The sequence below is a fragment of the Lepisosteus platostomus genome, chromosome 18 (genome assembly GCF_059453375.1).
Source record: "Lepisosteus platostomus isolate fLepPlt1 chromosome 18, fLepPlt1.hap1, whole genome shotgun sequence".
Taxonomy (NCBI): Eukaryota; Metazoa; Chordata; class Actinopteri; order Semionotiformes; family Lepisosteidae; genus Lepisosteus; species Lepisosteus platostomus.
Window position 1 is genome coordinate 17,570,743 of NC_142628.1, and position 17,801 is coordinate 17,588,543.

The following is a 17,801-nucleotide window of genomic DNA, read 5'->3' on the forward strand; positions in this document are numbered from 1 at the left end:
CTCTTTTCTCCTCTCCCTGCCCCTGTGTGTTCCTCCTGATCTCCTCTCCCTGCCCCTGTGTGTTACTCCTCTTCTCCTCTCTCTGCCCGTGTCTCTCCTGTTCTTTTCTCCTCTCCCTCCCCCTGTGTGTGTCTCCTGTTCTCCTCTCCTCCCCCTGCCCGTGTGTGTGTCTCCTGTTCTCCTCTCCTCTCCCTGCCCCTGTGTGTGTCTCGTGTTCTCCTCTCCTCTCCCTGCCCCTGTGTGTGTCTCGTGTTCTCCTCTCCTCTCCCTGCCCCTGTGTGTGTCTCGTGTTCTCCTCTCCTCTCCCTGCCCCTGTGTGTGTCTCGTGTTCTCCTCTCCTCTCCCTGCCCCTGTGTGTGTCTCCTGTTCTCCTCTCCTCTCCCTGCCCCTGTGTACGTCCCCTGTTCTCCTCTCCTCTCCCTGCTCCTGTGTGTGTCTCCTGTTCTCCTCTCCTCTCCCTGCCCCATTGTGTGTTGTAACCTGTGGTCAGTTCAGTGCAGTGGACTGGACTGCTGCTGAACAAGTGAAGCTGAGGCAGTTATGCCACCTTGTGGTCATCCAGTGTCATCTTCTCCGTTGATGTTGGGCAACAGCTCCAGTGTCAGTGAACCCTCATTGTTTCCTCTCTCTGTCAGAGCGGCCGGACTGCGTGGGAGGCAGGCTCTCATTCGTCTTCTACTCTCACCTGAAGAACCACAAGGAGGTGTACATCTGCCCCAGCCAGGACCAGCAGGAGCCAGTCCGGGGGCAGGTAGGAGCAGGGCCCTCTCTCCTCTCTCCTCTCCGTCTTAAATAACAGTGAGATTATGCCGAAATCCAATGACAATAGGCAGAAAATGACAGATGAATGAGTTCTCAGCGACCTCTCCCATCCCTCTTTCTGTCCTCTTTCTCTCCCAATCCTTTGTTAATAATTAGAATAATAATAATAATAATAATAATAATAATAATAATTTTACTACTACTATTATTATTATTATTATTATTATTATTATTATTATTATTATTATTATTATTATTATTATTATTATTACTATTGTGACAGGAGATCACACACTGTATTATTATTATTGAGAGACAGGCTCACTGCTCCTCAGGCTGGGACAGGAGATCACACACTGTATTATTATTATTGAGAGACAGGCTCACTGTTCCTCAGGCTGGGACAGGAGATCACACACTGTATTATTATTATTGAGAGACAGGCTCACTGTTCCTCAGGCTGTGACAGGAGATCACACACTGTATTATTATTATTGAGAGACAGGCTCACTGTCTGTTCCTCAGGCTGGAACAGGAGATCACACACTGTATTATTATTATTGAGAGACAGGCTCACTGTCTGTTCCTCAGGCTGGTACAGGAGATCACACACTGTATTATTATTATTGAGAGACAGGCTCACTGTTCCTCAGGCTGGGACAGGAGATCACACACTGTATTATTATTATTGAGAGACAGGCTCACTGTTCTTCAGGCTGGGACAGGAGATCACACACTGTATTATTATTATTGAGAGACAGGCTCACTGTCTGTTCCTCAGGCTGTGACAGGAGATCACACACTGTATTATTATTATTGAGAGACAGGCTCACTGTCTGTTCCTCAGGCTGGAACAGGAGATCACACACTGTATTATTATTGAGAGACAGGCTCACTGTTCCTCAGGCTGGGACAGGAGATCACACACTGTATTATTATTATTGAGAGACAGGCTCACTGTCTGTTCCTCAGGCTGGGACAGGAGATCACACACTGTATTATTATTATTGAGAGACAGGCTCACTGTCTGTTCCTCAGGCTGGGACAGGAGATCACGCACTGGGCTGCCAGTTCCCTCCTCCCTCTCCCAGTAGGATTGGGACTTGTGATTCTGGCAGGTGTGGGAATTGTGGGATTAGATTTGTTTAATTTAGAGCGGAATGTTCTCTCTGATCCCAGAGTATTTTTCAGTCTTTAATCTCTCTCCCGTCTCTCAGGTGTCCTTCTACCGCGGGGAGGTGCCCAGCTCTGTGCCACAGGACGCTGCCCAGAAGAGGAAGGGTCCTGACAGCCAGTGGCTCGCTACCCTGCCGCTGAGACTGCCTGTGAGCAGGACAGGGCACAGGGTTATCCTGGCAGGGGGAAGGGAGGAGGAGAGAGGGTGTCTCAGGCAGGAGGGTGACGGGAGGAGAGAGGGTGTCTCAGGCAGGAGGGTGACAGGAGGAGAGAAGAGAGGAGAGAGGGTGTCTCAGGCAGGAGGGTGACAGGAGGAGAGAAGAGAGGAGAGAGGGTGTCTCAGGCAGGAGGGTGACGGGAGGAGAGAGGAGAGAGGGTGTATCAGGCAGGAGGGTGACGGGAGGAGAGAGGAGAGAAGAGAGGGGAGAGGGTGTCTCAGGCAGGAGGAGAGAAGAGAGGAGAGAGGAGAGAGGGTGTATCAGGCAGGAGGGTGACGGGAGGGGAGAGGGGAGAAGAGAGGGTGTCTCAGGCAGGAGGGTGACGGGAGGAGAGAAGAGAGGAGAGAGGGTGTATCAGGCAGGAGGGTGACGGGAGGGGAGAGGGGAGAGGGTGTCTCAGGTAGGAGGGTGACGGGAGGAGAGAGGAGAGAAGAGAGGGGAGAGGGTGTCTCAGGCAGGAGGAGAGAAGAGAGGAGAGAGGAGAGAGGGTGTATCAGGCAGGAGGGTGACGGGAGGGGAGAGGGGAGAAGAGAGGGTGTCTCAGGCAGGAGGGTGACGGGAGGAGAGAAGAGAGGAGAGAGGGTGTCTCAGGTAGGAGGGTGACGGGAGGAGAGAGGGGAGAAGAGAGGGTGTCTCAGGCAGGAGGGTGACGGGAGGAGAGAGGGTGTCTCAGGCAGGAGGGTGACGGGATGAGAGAAGAGAGGAGAGAGGGTGTCTCAGGCAGGAGGGTGACGGGAGGAGAGAGGGTGTCTCAGGCAGGAGGGTGACGGGAGGAGAGAAGAGAGGAGAGAGGGTGTCTCAGGCAGGAGGGTGACGGGAGGAGAGAGGGTGTCTCAGGCAGGAGGGTGACGGGAGGAGAGAAGAGAGGAGAGAGGGTGTCTCAGGCAGGAGGGTGACGGGAGGAGAGAAGAGAGGAGAGAGGGTGTCTCAGGCAGGAGGGTGACGGGAGGAGAGAAGAGAGGAGAGAGGGTGTCTCAGACAGGAGGGTGACGGGAGGAGAGAGGGGAGAGGGTGTCTCAGGCAGGAGGGTGACAGGAGGAGAGAAGAGAGGAGAGAGGGTGTCTCAGGCAGGAGGGTGACGGGAGGAGAGAGGGGAGAGGGTGTCTCAGGCAGGAGGGTGACAGGAGGAGAGAAGAGAGGAGAGAGGGTGTCTCAGGCAGGAGGGTGACGGGAGGAGAGAAGAGAGGAGAGAGGGTGTCTCAGACAGGAGGGTGACGGGAGGAGAGAGGGGAGAGGGTGTCTCAGGCAGGAGGGTGACGGGAGGAGAGAAGAGAGGAGAGAGGGTGTCTCAGGCAGGAGGGTGACGGGAGGAGAGAGGGGAGAGGGTGTCTCAGGCAGGAGGGTGACGGGAGGAGAGAAGAGAGGAGAGAGGGTGTCTCAGACAGGAGGGTGACGGGAGGAGAGAGGGTGTCTCAGGCAGGAGGGTGACAGGAGGAGAGAAGAGAGGAGAGAGGGTGTCTCAGGCAGGAGGGTGACGGGAGGAGAGAGGGGAGGAGAGAGGGTGTCTCAGGTAGGAGGGTGACAGGAGGAGAGAGGGTGTCTCAGGCAGGAGGGTGACGGGAGGAGAGAAGAGAGGAGAGAGGGTGTCTCAGGCAGGAGGGTGACGGGAGGAGAGAGGGGAGGAGAGAGGGTGTCTCAGGCAGGAGGGTGAGGAGAGAAGAGAAGAGAGGAGAGAGGGTGTCTCAGGCAGGAGGGTGACGGGAGGAGAGAAGAGAGGAGAGAGGGTGTCTCAGGTAGGAGGGTGACAGGAGGAGAGAGGGTGTCTCAGGCAGGAGGGTGACGGGAGGAGAGAAGAGAGGAGAGAGGGTGTCTCAGGCAGGAGGGTGACGGGAGGAGAGAGGGGAGGAGAGAGGGTGTCTCAGGCAGGAGGGTGAGGAGAGAAGAGAAGAGAGGAGAGAGGGTGTCTCAGGCAGGAGGGTGACGGGAGGAGAGAAGAGAGGAGAGAGGGTGTCTCAGGTAGGAGGGTGACAGGAGGAGAGAGGGTGTCTCAGGCAGGAGGGTGACAGGAGGAGAGAAGAGAGGAGAGAGGGTGTCTCAGGCAGGAGGGTGACAGGAGGAGAGAAGAGAGGAGAGAGGGTGTCTCAGGCAGGAGGGTGACGGGAGGAGAGAGGGGAGGAGAGAGGGTGTCTCAGGCAGGAGGGTGACGGGAGGAGAGAAGAGAGGAGAGAGGGTGTCTCAGGTAGGAGGGTGACAGGAGGAGAGAGGGTGTCTCAGGCAGGAGGGTGACAGGAGGAGAGAAGAGAGGAGAGAGGGTGTCTCAGGCAGGAGGGTGACGGGAGGAGAGAGGGGAGGAGAGAGGGTGTCTCAGGCAGGAGGGTGACGGGAGGAGAGAGGGTGTCTCAGGCAGGAGGGTGAGGGGAGGAGAGAAGAGAGGAGAGAGGGTGTCTCAGGCAGGAGGGTGACGGGAGGAGAGAGGGTGTCTCAGGCAGGAGGGTGACAGGAGGAGAGAAGAGAGGAGAGAGGGTGTCTCAGGCAGGAGGGTGACAGGAGGAGAGAAGAGAGGAGAGAGGGTGTCTCAGGCAGGAGGGTGACGGGAGGGGAGAGGGGAGGAGAGAGGGTGTCTCAGGCAGGAGGGTGACAGGAGGAGAGAAGAGAGGAGAGAGGGTGTCTCAGGCAGGAGGGTGACGGGAGGAGAGAGGGGAGGAGAGAGGGTGTCTCAGGCAGGAGGGTGAGGAGAGAAGAGAAGAGAGGAGAGAGGGTGTCTCAGGCAGGAGGGTGACGGGAGGAGAGAAGAGAGGAGAGAGGGTGTCTCAGGCAGGAGGGTGACGGGAGGGGAGAGGGGAGAGGGTGTCTCAGGCAGGAGGGTGACAGGAGGAGAGAGGGGAGGAGAGAGGGTGTCTCAGGCAGGAGGGTGAGGAGAGAAGAGAAGAGAGGAGAGAGGGTGTCTCAGGCAGGAGGGTGACGGGAGGAGAGAAGAGAGGAGAGAGGGTGTCTCAGGCAGGAGGGTGACGGGAGGGGAGAGGGGAGAGGGTGTCTCAGGCAGGAGGGTGACAGGAGGAGAGAGGGGAGAGGGTGTCTCAGGTAGGAGGGTGACAGGAGGAGAGAGGGTGTCTCAGGCAGGAGGGTGACAGGAGGAGAGAAGAGAGGAGAGAGGGTGTCTCAGGCAGGAGGGTGACGGGAGGAGAGAGGGGAGGAGAGAGGGTGTCTCAGGCAGGAGGGTGACGGGAGGAGAGAGGGTGTCTCAGGCAGGAGGGTGACAGGAGGAGAGAAGAGAGGAGAGAGGGTGTCTCAGGCAGGAGGGTGACGGGAGGAGAGAGGGTGTCTCAGGCAGGAGGGTGACAGGAGGAGAGAGGGGAGGAGAGAGGGTGTCTCAGGCAGGAGGGTGACGGGAGGAGAGAGGGGAGGAGAGAGGGTGTCTCAGGCAGGAGGGTGAGGAGAGAAGAGAAGAGAGGAGAGAGGGTGTCTCAGGCAGGAGGGTGAGGAGAGAAGAGAAGAGAGGAGAGAGGGTGTCTCAGGCAGGAGGGTGACGGGAGGAGAGAAGAGAGGAGAGAGGGTGTCTCAGGTAGGAGGGTGACAGGAGGAGAGAGGGTGTCTCAGGCAGGAGGGTGACGGGAGGAGAGAAGAGAGGAGAGAGGGTGTCTCAGGCAGGAGGGTGACGGGAGGGGAGAGGGGAGGAGAGAGGGTGTCTCAGGCAGGAGGGTGACGGGAGGAGAGAAGAGAGGAGAGAGGGTGTCTCAGGTAGGAGGGTGACAGGAGGAGAGAGGGTGTCTCAGGCAGGAGGGTGACAGGAGGAGAGAAGAGAGGAGAGAGGGTGTCTCAGGCAGGAGGGTGACAGGAGGAGAGAAGAGAGGAGAGAGGGTGTCTCAGGCAGGAGGGTGACGGGAGGAGAGAGGGGAGGAGAGAGGGTGTCTCAGGCAGGAGGGTGACGGGAGGAGAGAAGAGAGGAGAGAGGGTGTCTCAGGTAGGAGGGTGACAGGAGGAGAGAGGGTGTCTCAGGCAGGAGGGTGACAGGAGGAGAGAAGAGAGGAGAGAGGGTGTCTCAGGCAGGAGGGTGACGGGAGGAGAGAGGGGAGGAGAGAGGGTGTCTCAGGCAGGAGGGTGACGGGAGGAGAGAGGGTGTCTCAGGCAGGAGGGTGAGGGGAGGAGAGAAGAGAGAAGAGAGGGTGTCTCAGGCAGGAGGGTGACGGGAGGAGAGAGGGTGTCTCAGGCAGGAGGGTGACAGGAGGAGAGAAGAGAGGAGAGAGGGTGTCTCAGGCAGGAGGGTGACGGGAGGAGAGAGGGGAGGAGAGAGGGTGTCTCAGGCAGGAGGGTGACAGGAGGAGAGAAGAGAGGAGAGAGGGTGTCTCAGGCAGGAGGGTGACGGGAGGAGAGAGGGGAGGAGAGAGGGTGTCTCAGGCAGGAGGGTGACGGGAGGAGAGAGGGGAGGAGAGAGGGTGTCTCAGGCAGGAGGGTGACGGGAGGAGAGAGGGTGTCTCAGACAGGGAGGGGAGAGGGGAGAGGGCGACGGGAGAACAAAAGGGAATTTTGGTCACTGCTGCTTTCTCTCTCTCTCTCGGGGAGTACAGTCCAAGCAGTGCACTGAGGATGAGTCCCTGCTGCCCCCCCTGAACCTGGGGGACCCCGAGAGTGGCTACCTGACTGAAGCCAACCTGCTGGCCATCTCCCTGCGCATCTCGCAGGACTGGAGAACCATTGGCATCAACCTGGGTTTGAGCTACCAGCAGCTGGACCGGATACAGTACCGGCACAGGTGAGCGCCTCCCTGCAGCACAGTACAGGTGAGCTGTAGCGCCTCCCTGCAGCACAGTACAGGTGAGTTATAGCGCCTCCCTGCAGCACAGTACAGGTGAGCTGTAGCGCCTCCCTGCAGCACAGTACAGGTGAGCTGTAGCGCCTCCCTGCAGCACAGTACAGGTGAGCTGTAGCGCCTCCCTGCAGCACAGTACAGGTGAGTTATAGATCCTCCCTGCAGCACAGTACAGGTGAGTTATAGCTCCTCCCTGGAGCACAGTACAGGTGAGTTATAGATCCTCCCTGCAGCACAGTACAGGTGAGTTATAGATCCTCCCTGCAGCACAGTACAGGTGAGTTATAGCTCCTCCCTGGAGCACAGTACAGGTGAGCTGTAGCTCCTCCCTGGAGCACAGTACAGGTGAGCTGTAGCTCCTCCCTGGAGCACAGTACAGGTGAGCTGTAGCTCCTCCCTGGAGCACAGTACAGGTGAGTTATAGCGCCTCCCTGCAGCACAGTACAGGTGAGCTGTAGCTCCTCCCTGCAGCACAGTACAGGTGAGCTGTAGCTCCTCCCTGCAGCACAGTACAGGTGAGCAACAGTACTTTCCTGCAGCGCAGTACAGGTGAGTTATAGCTCCTCCCTGGAGCACAGTACAGGTGAGCAACAGTACTTTCCTGCAGTGCAGTACAGGTGAGTTATAGCTCCTCCCTGCAGTGCAGTACAGGTGAGCTATAGCTCCTGAGAGAGAGATTGAGAGGAGAGGGAGATTGAGTGTATTACATAATTACAGTATATCTAACCAAGCTAAATAACAGCAAACAGAAAAAGACATTGAGAAAGTACAGGCTCAGTGACCACAGCCTGGCCATAGAAACTGGGCGACACAGGCAGACCTGGCTGCCCAGAGAGGACAGGCTGTGCTCCCACTGCCAGCGGGGAGAAATAGAGACAGAGGTGCACTTCCTATGCACTGTGACAGATACTCTGGGATTAGAGAAACATTCTTCCCGAAATTCAGAAATCGAATCCCAGAGTTCCCACACATGCCAGACTCACAACGGGTCCCAGTCCTACTGGGAGAGAGAGGAGGGAACTCAGCTGAACTGGCAGCCCAGTATGTGATCTCCTGTCCTGTAACTGACACACTAACATACCAACTGACATTCTGACAGTGATTGACACAGTAATTGACACAGTGACACAGCCTGAGGAACAGTGAGCCTGTCTCCCAATAATACTCCATATGTTTACAGTATATGTAAAGATTTTATTATATCAGGTGGGTAGCTGCGTCGGCATGCGTAGGCTGCAAAGGAACAAGTAATAGGTTTATTCCATACTGAAAAAAAGAAGAAAGAGAACACAACGTTTCGGCCGTGGAGCCTTCTTCAGGTGTGACACCTCTCTTTCTTCTTTTTTTCAGCATGGAATAAACCTATTACTTGTTCCTATTTTATTATATGTCTTTGTTGTAAATGTCTGTAGATTTTTTTATATTAATTTTATTTTTATTTGCTTTGGCAACACTGATTCTACTTATCAGTCATGCCAATAAACCACCTTGAATTGAACTGATTGAGGGGAGGGAGAGGAGAGAGTGATTGAGGAAAGAGAGAGGAAAGGGATATCAAAAGGACCAAATTCTTCACCCAAGGCCGTGGGGTGAGACAGGGCTGCAGCCTGAGCCCAACACTGTTCAATATCTATATCAACGAATTAGCAGGAATGTTGGACCAGTCTGCAGCTCCTGGTCTCACACTACTTGACACAGAAATCAAGTTCCTGCTCTATGCAGATGACCTGCTCCTGCTGACGCCCGCAGAACAGGGGCTGCAGCAGAACCTGGCACTGCTGGAGCAGTACTGTCAGACCTGGGCACTGCCAGCCCATCTGGACCCAGAACAGGGGCTGCAGCAGAGCCTGGTTCTGCTGGAGCAGTACTGTCAGACCTGGGTGCTGACAGTCAATCTGGACCAGAGTCATGGTTTTCCAGAAGAAAGCCAGATCTCAGGGAAATAGGTACAAATTCACACTCAACAACAACACATTGGAACACACATCCAGCTACATATATCTCTGTCTCACCATCAGCTCATCTGGGAGTTTTGACCTGGCAGTGAAGGCACTGAGGGAGAAGGCACTCAGGGCTTTCTACATAATAAGAAGGAGGCTCTTCAACATTAACCCACCAACAAGAATCTGGCTCCAAATATTTCAAAGTGTAATCCAACCCATTGCCCTATACGGCAGTGAAGTGTGGGGTCCCCTCACAGACCACGATTACACTCAATGGGACAAACACCCCACAGAAACTCTGCACATGGAGATCTGTAGAAACACCCTCCATGTGCAGAGAAAAACATCTAACAACGGGTGCAGGGCCGAAATAGGCCAGTACCCACTATTGATAATCATACAGAAAAGAGTATTAAAGTATTGGCTACACCTAAAAAACAGCTACCAAAATTCCTACCACCACAAAGCCCTGCTGAGCCAAGAGCTGAGCCCAAAACCGAGCCCCCTGAGCCAGCTGGTCCTGAGGCTCACTGACCTGAGCCACACTGACACTAACCAGCATCAGGACAGCACTGCTAGAGCACCACAACCCAGACTCAACCACATCACAGCACAGATCACACAGCAATATCTCACACACTGGGACACACACACACAAACACAACATAAACTGGAATGCTACAGAACCCTAAACAGACAATACACACTAGCCGAATGTTTGACCAAGATAAGAAACAGCAAAAAGAAACAGACCTTGACTAAGTACAGGCTCAGTGACCACAGCCTGGCCATAGAAACTGGGCGACACAGGCAGACCTGGCTGCCCAGAGAGGACAGGCTGTGCTCCCACTGCCAGCGGGGAGAAATAGAGACAGAGGTGCACTTCCTACTGCACTGTGACAGATACTCTGGGATTAGAGAAACATTCTGCCCTAAAATCAGAAATCTAATCCCAGAGTTCCCACACCTGCCAGAATCACAACGGGTCCCAATCCTACTGGGAGAGGGAGGAGGGAACTCAGCTGAACTGGCAGCCCAGTATGTGATCTGTCACAGCCTGAGGAACAATGAGCCTGTCTCTCAATAATAATAATAATAATATAATTATTATTAATTGTTGTTATTAATAATAATAATACAGTGTGTGATCTCCTGTCCCAGCCTGAGGAACAGTGAGTCTGTCTTTCAATAATGTTCCATATGTTTATATATAAATGCATTATGATGTGTCTATATTATCTGTAGATCTTATGTTAATAGTATTTGCTTTGCTTTGGCAACACTGATTTATTCATTGGTCATGCCAATAAAGCACCTTGAATTGAACTGAATTGAATGAAGAAATCAGAAACTCACAGTGACCACAGCCTGGCCATAGAAACTGGACACAGGCAGACCTGGCTGCCCAGAGAGGACAGGCTGTGCTCCCACTGCCAGCGGGGAGAAATAGAGACAGAGGTGCACTTCCTACTGCACTGTGACAGATACTCTGGGATTAGAGAAACATTCTTCCCTAAACTCAGAAATCTAGTCCCAGAGTTCCCACACCTGCCAGAATCACAATGGGTCACAATCCTACTGGGAGAGGGAGGAGGGGACTCATTTGAACTGGCAGCCCAGTATGTGATCTCCTGTCACAGCCTGAAGAACAGTGAGTCTCCCAATAATGCTCCATCTGTCTACAGTATATGTAAATATTTTATGATATGTCTTTGTTGTAAATGTCTGTAATATGTCAGAGGGGAAGGGGATAGAGGAGAGAGTGAGGGAAGAGAGAGGAAGAGTGAGGGGAGAGAGAGAAGAGGGAGATTAAGGGGAGAGAGGGGAAGGGGATTGAGGGGAGGGAGAGGGAAGAGAGAGGAAAGAGTGATTGAGAGGAGAGGGGGATTGAGGGGAGAGAGGAGAGAGTGATTGAGAGGAGAGTGAGGAGAGGGAGATTAAGGGGAAAGAGAGAGAGGGATTGAGAGGAGAGAGGAGATAGAGGCAGGAGAGGAGACAGATGGAGGAGGGGAGGAGGCCTGCAGATGACTGTGAGTCATCAACACAGACATCTGGGATTCTGCAGGGATGATTATCAGCAGGCAGGACAGTAACACAGCAGAGTGCTGTGTGCTGGGAGTCTGACTGGACAGGAGCAGAGAGCTCTGCGCTGGGAGTCTGGAGAGGTGCAGAGAGCTGTGTGCTGGGAGTCTGACTGGACAGGAGCAGAGAGCTCTGCGCTGGGAGTCTGGACAGGAGCAGAGAGCTGTGTGCTGGGTCTGGACAGGAGCAGAGAGCTGTGTGCTGGGAGTCTGGAGAGGAGCAGAGAGCTGTGTGCTGGGAGTCTGACTGGACAGGAGCAGAGAGCTGTGTGCTGGGAGTCTGGAGAGGAGCAGAGTGCTGTGTGCTGGGAGTCTGGACAGGAGCAGAGAGCTGTGTGCTGGGAGTCTGACTGGACAGGAGCAGAGAGCTGTGTGCTGGGAGTCTGGACAGGAGCAGAGAGCTGTGTGCTGGGAGTCTGGAGAGGAGCAGAGTGCTGTGTGCTGGGAGTCTGGACAGGAGCAGAGAGCTGTGTGCTGGGAGTCTGACTGGACAGGAGCAGAGAGCTGTGTGCTGGGAGTCTGGACAGGAGCAGAGAGCTGTGTGCTGGGAGTCTGGACAGGAGCAGAGAGCTGTGTGCTGGGAGTCTGTCTGGACAGGAGCAGAGAGCTGTGTGCTGGGAGTCTGACTGGACAGGAGCAGAGAGCTGTGTGCTGGGAGTCTGGACAGGAGCAGAGAGCTGTGTGCTGGGTCTGGACAGGAGCAGAGAGCTGTGTGCTGGGTCTGGACAGGAGCAGAGAGCTGTGTGCTGGGAGTCTGGACAGGAGCAGAGAGCTGTGTGCTGGGAGTCTGGACAGGAGCAGAGAGCTGTGTGCTAGGAGTCTGGACAGGAGCAGAGAGCTGTGTGCTGGGAGTCTGGAAAGGAGCAGAGTGCTGTGTGCTGGGAGTCTGGACAGGAGCAGAGAGCTGTGTGCTGGGAATCTGGACAGGAGCAGAGAGCTGTGTGCTGGGAGTCTGGACAGGAGCAGAGAGCTGTGTGCTGGGAGTCTGGACAGGAGCAGAGAGCTGTGTGCTGGGAGTCTGGACAGGAGCAGAGAGCTGTGTGCTGGGAGTCTGGACAGGAGCAGAGAGCTGTGTGCTGGGAGTCTGTCTGGACAGGAGCAGAGAGCTGTGTGCTGGGAGTCTGACTGGACAGGAGCAGAGAGCTGTGTGCTGGGAGTCTGGACAGGAGCAGAGAGCTGTGTGCTGGGAGTCTGGACAGGAGCAGAGAGCTGTGTGCTAGGAGTCTGACTGGACAGGAGCAGAGAGCTGTGTGCTGGGAGTCTGGACAGGAGCAGAGAGCTGTGTGCTGGGTCTGGACAGGAGCAGAGAGCTGTGTGCTGGGAGTCTGACTGGACAGGAGCAGAGTGCTGTGTGCTGGGAGTCTGGACAGGAGCAGAGAGCTGTGTGCTAGGAGTCTGGACAGGAGCAGAGAGCTGTGTGCTGGGAGTCTGGACAGGAGCAGAGAGCTGTGTGCTGGGAGTCTGGACAGGAGCAGAGAGCTGTGTGCTGGGAGTCTGGACAGGAGCAGAGAGCTGTGTGCTGGGTCTGGACAGGAGCAGAGAGCTGTGTGCTGGGAGTCTGGAGAGGAGCAGAGTGCTGTGTGCTGGGAGTCTGACTGGACAGGAGCAGAGAGCTGTGTGCTAGGAGTCTGGACAGGAGCAGAGGGCTGTGTGCTGGGAGTCTGGAGAGGAGCAGAGTGCTGTGTGCTGGGAGTCTGGACAGGAGCAGAGAGCTGTGTGCTGGGAATCTGGACAGGAGCAGAGAGCTGTGTGCTGGTAGTCTGGACAGGAGCAGAGAGCTGTGTGCTGGGAGTCTGGACAGGAGCAGAGAGCTGTGTGCTAGGAGTCTGGACAGGAGCAGAGAGCTGTGTGCTGGGAGTCTGGAGAGGAGCAGAGTGCTGTGTGCTGGGAGTCTGGACAGGAGCAGAGAGCTGTGTGCTGGGAGTCTGGAGAGGAGCAGAGAGCTGTGTGCTGGGAGTCTGGAGAGGAGCAGAGTGCTGTGTGCTGGGAGTCTGGACAGGAGCAGAGAGCTGTGTGCTGGGAGTCTGGACAGGAGCAGAGAGCTGTGTGCTGGGAGTCTGGACAGGAGCAGAGAGCTGTGTGCTAGGAGTCTGGACAGGAGCAGAGAGCTGTGTGCTAGGAGTCTGGACAGGAGCAGAGAGCTGTGTGCTGGGAGTCTGGAGAGGAGCAGAGTGCTGTGTGCTGGGAGTCTGACTGGACAGGAGCAGAGAGCTGTGTGCTGGGAGTCTGGACAGGAGCAGAGAGCTGTGTGCTGGGAGTCTGGACAGGAGCAGAGAGCTGTGTGCTGGGAGTCTGACTGGACAGGAGCAGAGAGCTGTGTGCTGGAAGTCTGACTGGACAGGAGCAGATTGCCGTGTACTGGGAGTCTGGACAGGAGCAGAGTGCTGTGTGCTGGGAATCTGGACAGGAGCACAGTGCTGTGTGGAACAGAGAAAACTGTGAGGGGACCCCACACTTCAGTGCCTCTCTCTCTCCTCCCTCTCTCCGCCTCTCCCCTCCTCTCCTCCTCTATCCCCCCTCTCTCCTCCCCTCTCTCTCTCCTCCTCTCCTCCTCTCTCCTCTCTCTCAGGGATGACCTGGGTGCTCTGGTGCTGGCCATGCTGTTCCAGTGGGCGCGCAGCGAGGGGGCGGGGCCGGGGGCGGTGCCTCGCCTCGTGGCGGCAATGAAGGAGAGCGGCAGGGAGGACGTTGCCGCGGAGATCGAGGACATTGTGCGTCTGGGAACGCGCAAATACCACGATTCCCTGCGACGTGTGGGGCTGCAGGCTGGACAGTAGAGGACAGTGAGACCTGCTCCTCGGAGCTTCACTGTGACCCGCTGACCTCCGGCCAGCTCACCAGGACACGAGACACTGAGCTGTGACTGACCATCAGGTGACCCTCTGGCTAGGATACCTGGACAGGAGACACTGAGCTGTGACTGACCATCAGGTGACCCTCTGGCCAGGACACCTGGACAGGAGACACTGAGCTGTGACTGACCATCAGGTGACCCTCCGGCCAGCTTACCAGGACACGAGACACTGAGTTGTGACTGACCATCAGGTGACCCTCCGGCCATCTCGCCTGGACACAAGACACTGAGCTGTGACTGACCATCAGGTGACCGGCTGAACCTCCGGCCAGCTCACTTGGACACGAGATACTGAGCTGTGACTGACCAGCCAGTGACCGGCCAAACCTCCGGCCAGCTCACCAGGACACGAGACACTGAGCTGTGACTGACCATCAGGTGACCCTCCGGCCAGCTCGCCAGGACACGAGACACTGAGCTGTGACTGACCATCAGGTGACCCTCCGGCCAGCTCGCCTGGACACGAGACACTGAGCTGTGACTGACCATCAGGTGACCCTCTGGCTAGGACACCTGGACAGGAGACACTGAGCTGTGACTGACCATCAGGTGACCCTCTGGCCAGGACACCTGGACAGGAGACACTGAGCTGTGACTGACCATCAGGTGACCGTCTGGATTCTGTATTTAAATACCTCTAAAAGCTGGACAAAGACACGTTAGAGTTGTCCGGGACTCTGGGAACAGGAGCACTTGACCATGTGTGAATGAGAGCAGTCCAGAAGACTCCTACTCCAGAGCACGTAGATCCACTCCAGGGTTTACCAGCAGCTGGGGATGGACATTTCTATCTGGTGCGCTGGGAGTCTGGACAGGAGCAGAGAGCTGTGTGCTGGGAGTCTGGACAGGAGCAGAGAGCTGTGTGCTGGGAGTCTGGACAGGAGCAGAGTGCTGTGCATTCTGTATGTGGTCTGAATTTTTTTACCAGGACTGATAAAAGTTGGAGGCCATGATGTAAGATTGGAAATAAATTTACAATGTACCACTGAATGAGAGTCCAGTTTTTTTATGCTGTTTATATCCTTTTGTTTTTAAAACAATTTTGGAAACCATTAAATATAACATTACCTCCAATTTCACATACCCCATCCACATCAGAGCTGTAGATACTGTAGACACGCAGCCCAGCTCATCTGTAACTTCACACTAACACTCCCTCATCAGAGCTGTAGATACTGTAGACACTCAGTCCAGCTCCTCTGTAACTTCACACTAACACTCCCTCATCAGAGCTGTAGATACTGTAGAGACACTCAGTCCAGCTCCTCTGTAACTTCACATTAACAATCCCTCATCAGAGCTGTAGATACTGTAGACACTCAGTCCAGCTCCTCTGTAACTTCACACTAACACTTCCTCATCAGAGCTGGAGATACTGTAGACACTTGGTCCAGCTCCTCTGTAACTTCACACTAACACTCCCTCATCAGAGCTGTAGATACTGTAGAGACATTCAGTCCAGCTCATCTGTAACTTCACACTAACACTCCCTCATCAGAGCTGTAGATACTGTAGACACTCAGTCCAGCTCCTCTGTAACTTCACACTAACACTCCCTCATCAGAGCTGTAGATACTGTAGAGACACTCAGTCCAGCTCCTCTGTAACTTCACACTAACACTCCCTCATCAGAGCTGTAGATACTGTAGAGACATTCAGTCCAGCTCATCTGTAACTTCACACTAACACTCCCTCATCAGAGCTGTAGATACTGTAGACACTCAGTCCAGCTCCTCTGAAACTTCACACTAACACTCCCTCATCAGAGCTGTAGATACTGTAGAGACACTCAGTCCAGCTCCTCTGTAACTTCACACTAACACTCCCTCATCAGAGCTGTAGATACTGTAGAGACACTCAGTCCAGCTCCTCTGTAACTTCACACTAACACTCCCTCATCAGAGCTGGAGATACTGTAGACACTCAGTCCAGCTCCTCTGTAACTTCACACTAACACTCCCTCATCAGAGCTGTAGATACTGTAGACACTCAGTCCAGCTCATCTGTAACTTCACACACTCCCTCATCAGAGCTGTAGATACTGTAGACACTCGGTCCAGCTCATCTGTAACTTCACACACTCCCTCATCAGAGCTGTAGATACTGTAGAAACTCGGTCCAACTTCTCTGTAACTTCACACTAACACTCCCTCATCAGAGCTGTAGATACTGTAGAGACATTCAGTCCAGCTCATCTGTAACTTCACACTAACACTCCCTCATCAGAGCTGTAGATACTGTAGACACTCAGTCCAGCTCCTCTGAAACTTCACACTAACACTCCCTCATCAGAGCTGGAGATACTGTAGAGACACTCAGTCCAGCTCCTCTGTAACTTCACACTAACACTCCCTCATCAGAGCTGTAGATACTGTAGACACTCAGTCCAGCTCCTCTGTAACTTCACACTAACACTTCCTCATCAGAGCTGTAGATACTGTAGAGAGACTCAGTCCAGCTTCTCTGTAACTTCACACTAACATTCTTTCATTAAAGCTATTTGCACTCTGTTACTGCAGTTGAGTGCTGTTGAATGAGTAGGTGTTAAATTGGACCAGCAAACCAGTAAACAGCTGATTTCGCTTGTTAAGAGGTGGGTTAGGAATGGAAGATGTGGTCCCAATATGTTAGTCAGTTCAAAAGGAAGGAGAGAACCTTCTAAAGGGAAATTAAATCTAAATCCACAGCCACCTTGGAGATCTGCGTTGCTTGGAGAAGAGCAGGAACAGCAGGTGGCCCACAGGTCTGCACACACACAACGCAACACCGGTGGCCAAGCTGCAGGGGAGACGGTGAAACACCTCCTTCCAGACAGATCAGAGTCGGCATACACAGCTGGATCTGTAGGACTGGACTGAAGTTTCACTGTCCTCTGGTCTGTTACTCACAGACAGTGGTGAAACCCAGAAATTGGCTCAGGGTTCGAGCTCATTACTTCCTGAGAGCTATAATGATCAACCTGAAATCACAGTCTACTCAGCCACGTTTGCAAAGACCTTTGCCAGATAAAGGGGTTCCCCAGACCCTGGTGAGTATCCTGTCATGAGAGGAGTAAGAGTCTGAATTGTAAACACAGCTACGCTCAGTTAAACACTCAGCAGTGTTATTATTTCAATACCAAGGTCACAGTATTTCAGCACTGTCAATAACTGACTGATAGCCCTCTATACACACTCCCACAGTCTGCACACACATACTCACACAACACACACACTCCCACAGTCTGCACACACATACTCCCACAACACACACACTCCCACAGTCTGCACACACACTCCCACAACACACACACTCCCACAGTCTGCACACACACACTCCCACAACACACACACTCCCACAGTCTGCACACACACACTCCCACAACACACACACTCCCACAGTCTGCACACACACACTCCCACAACACACACACTCCCACAGTCTGCACACACACACTCCCATGACACACACACTCCCACAGTCTGCACACACACACTCCCACAACACACACACTCCCACAACACACACACTCCCACAGTCTGCACACACACACTCCCACAACACACACACTCCCACAACACACACACTCCCACAGTCTGCACACACACACTCCCACAACACACACACTCCCACAGTCTGCACACACACACTCCCACAACACACACACTCCCACAGTCTGCACACACACACTCCCACAACACACACACTCCCACAGTCTGCACACACACACTCCTACAACACACACACTCCCACAGTCTGCACACACACACTCCCACAACACATACACACTCCCACAACACACACACTCCAACAGTCTGCACACACATACTCCCACAACACACACACTCCCACAGTCTGCACACACATACTAACACAACACACACACTCCCACAGTCTGCACACACATACTAACACAACACACACACATACACAACACACGTACACTCCAAAGATCTGCACAAACACATACACACTCCCACAGTCTGCACACACACATACACAACACACACACACTTCCACAGTCTGCACACACACATACAC

General features: G+C 54.2%; 1 protein-coding gene across 2 annotated transcripts in view; it reads left to right on the plus strand.

Moving 5' to 3' along the window:
• Positions 1-14,771, plus strand: part of pidd1 (p53-induced death domain protein 1) — a 36,774-nt gene extending 22,003 nt beyond the window's left edge. The window contains exons 13-16 of one of the 2 annotated variants that reach the window (XM_088610835.1): positions 636-751; positions 1,980-2,087; positions 6,662-6,846; positions 13,497-14,771. In XM_088610835.1, coding sequence (XP_088466961.1) covers positions 636-751; positions 1,980-2,087; positions 6,662-6,846; positions 13,497-13,704 — 617 coding nt within the window. In that variant the 3' untranslated portion in view covers positions 13,705-14,771. Of the gene's footprint in view, positions 1-635; positions 752-1,979; positions 2,088-6,661; positions 6,875-13,496 lie in introns of both variants that reach the window. The other variant, XM_088610836.1, reaches the window with a different exon arrangement.
• Positions 14,772-17,801: the final 3,030 nt, after the last annotated feature.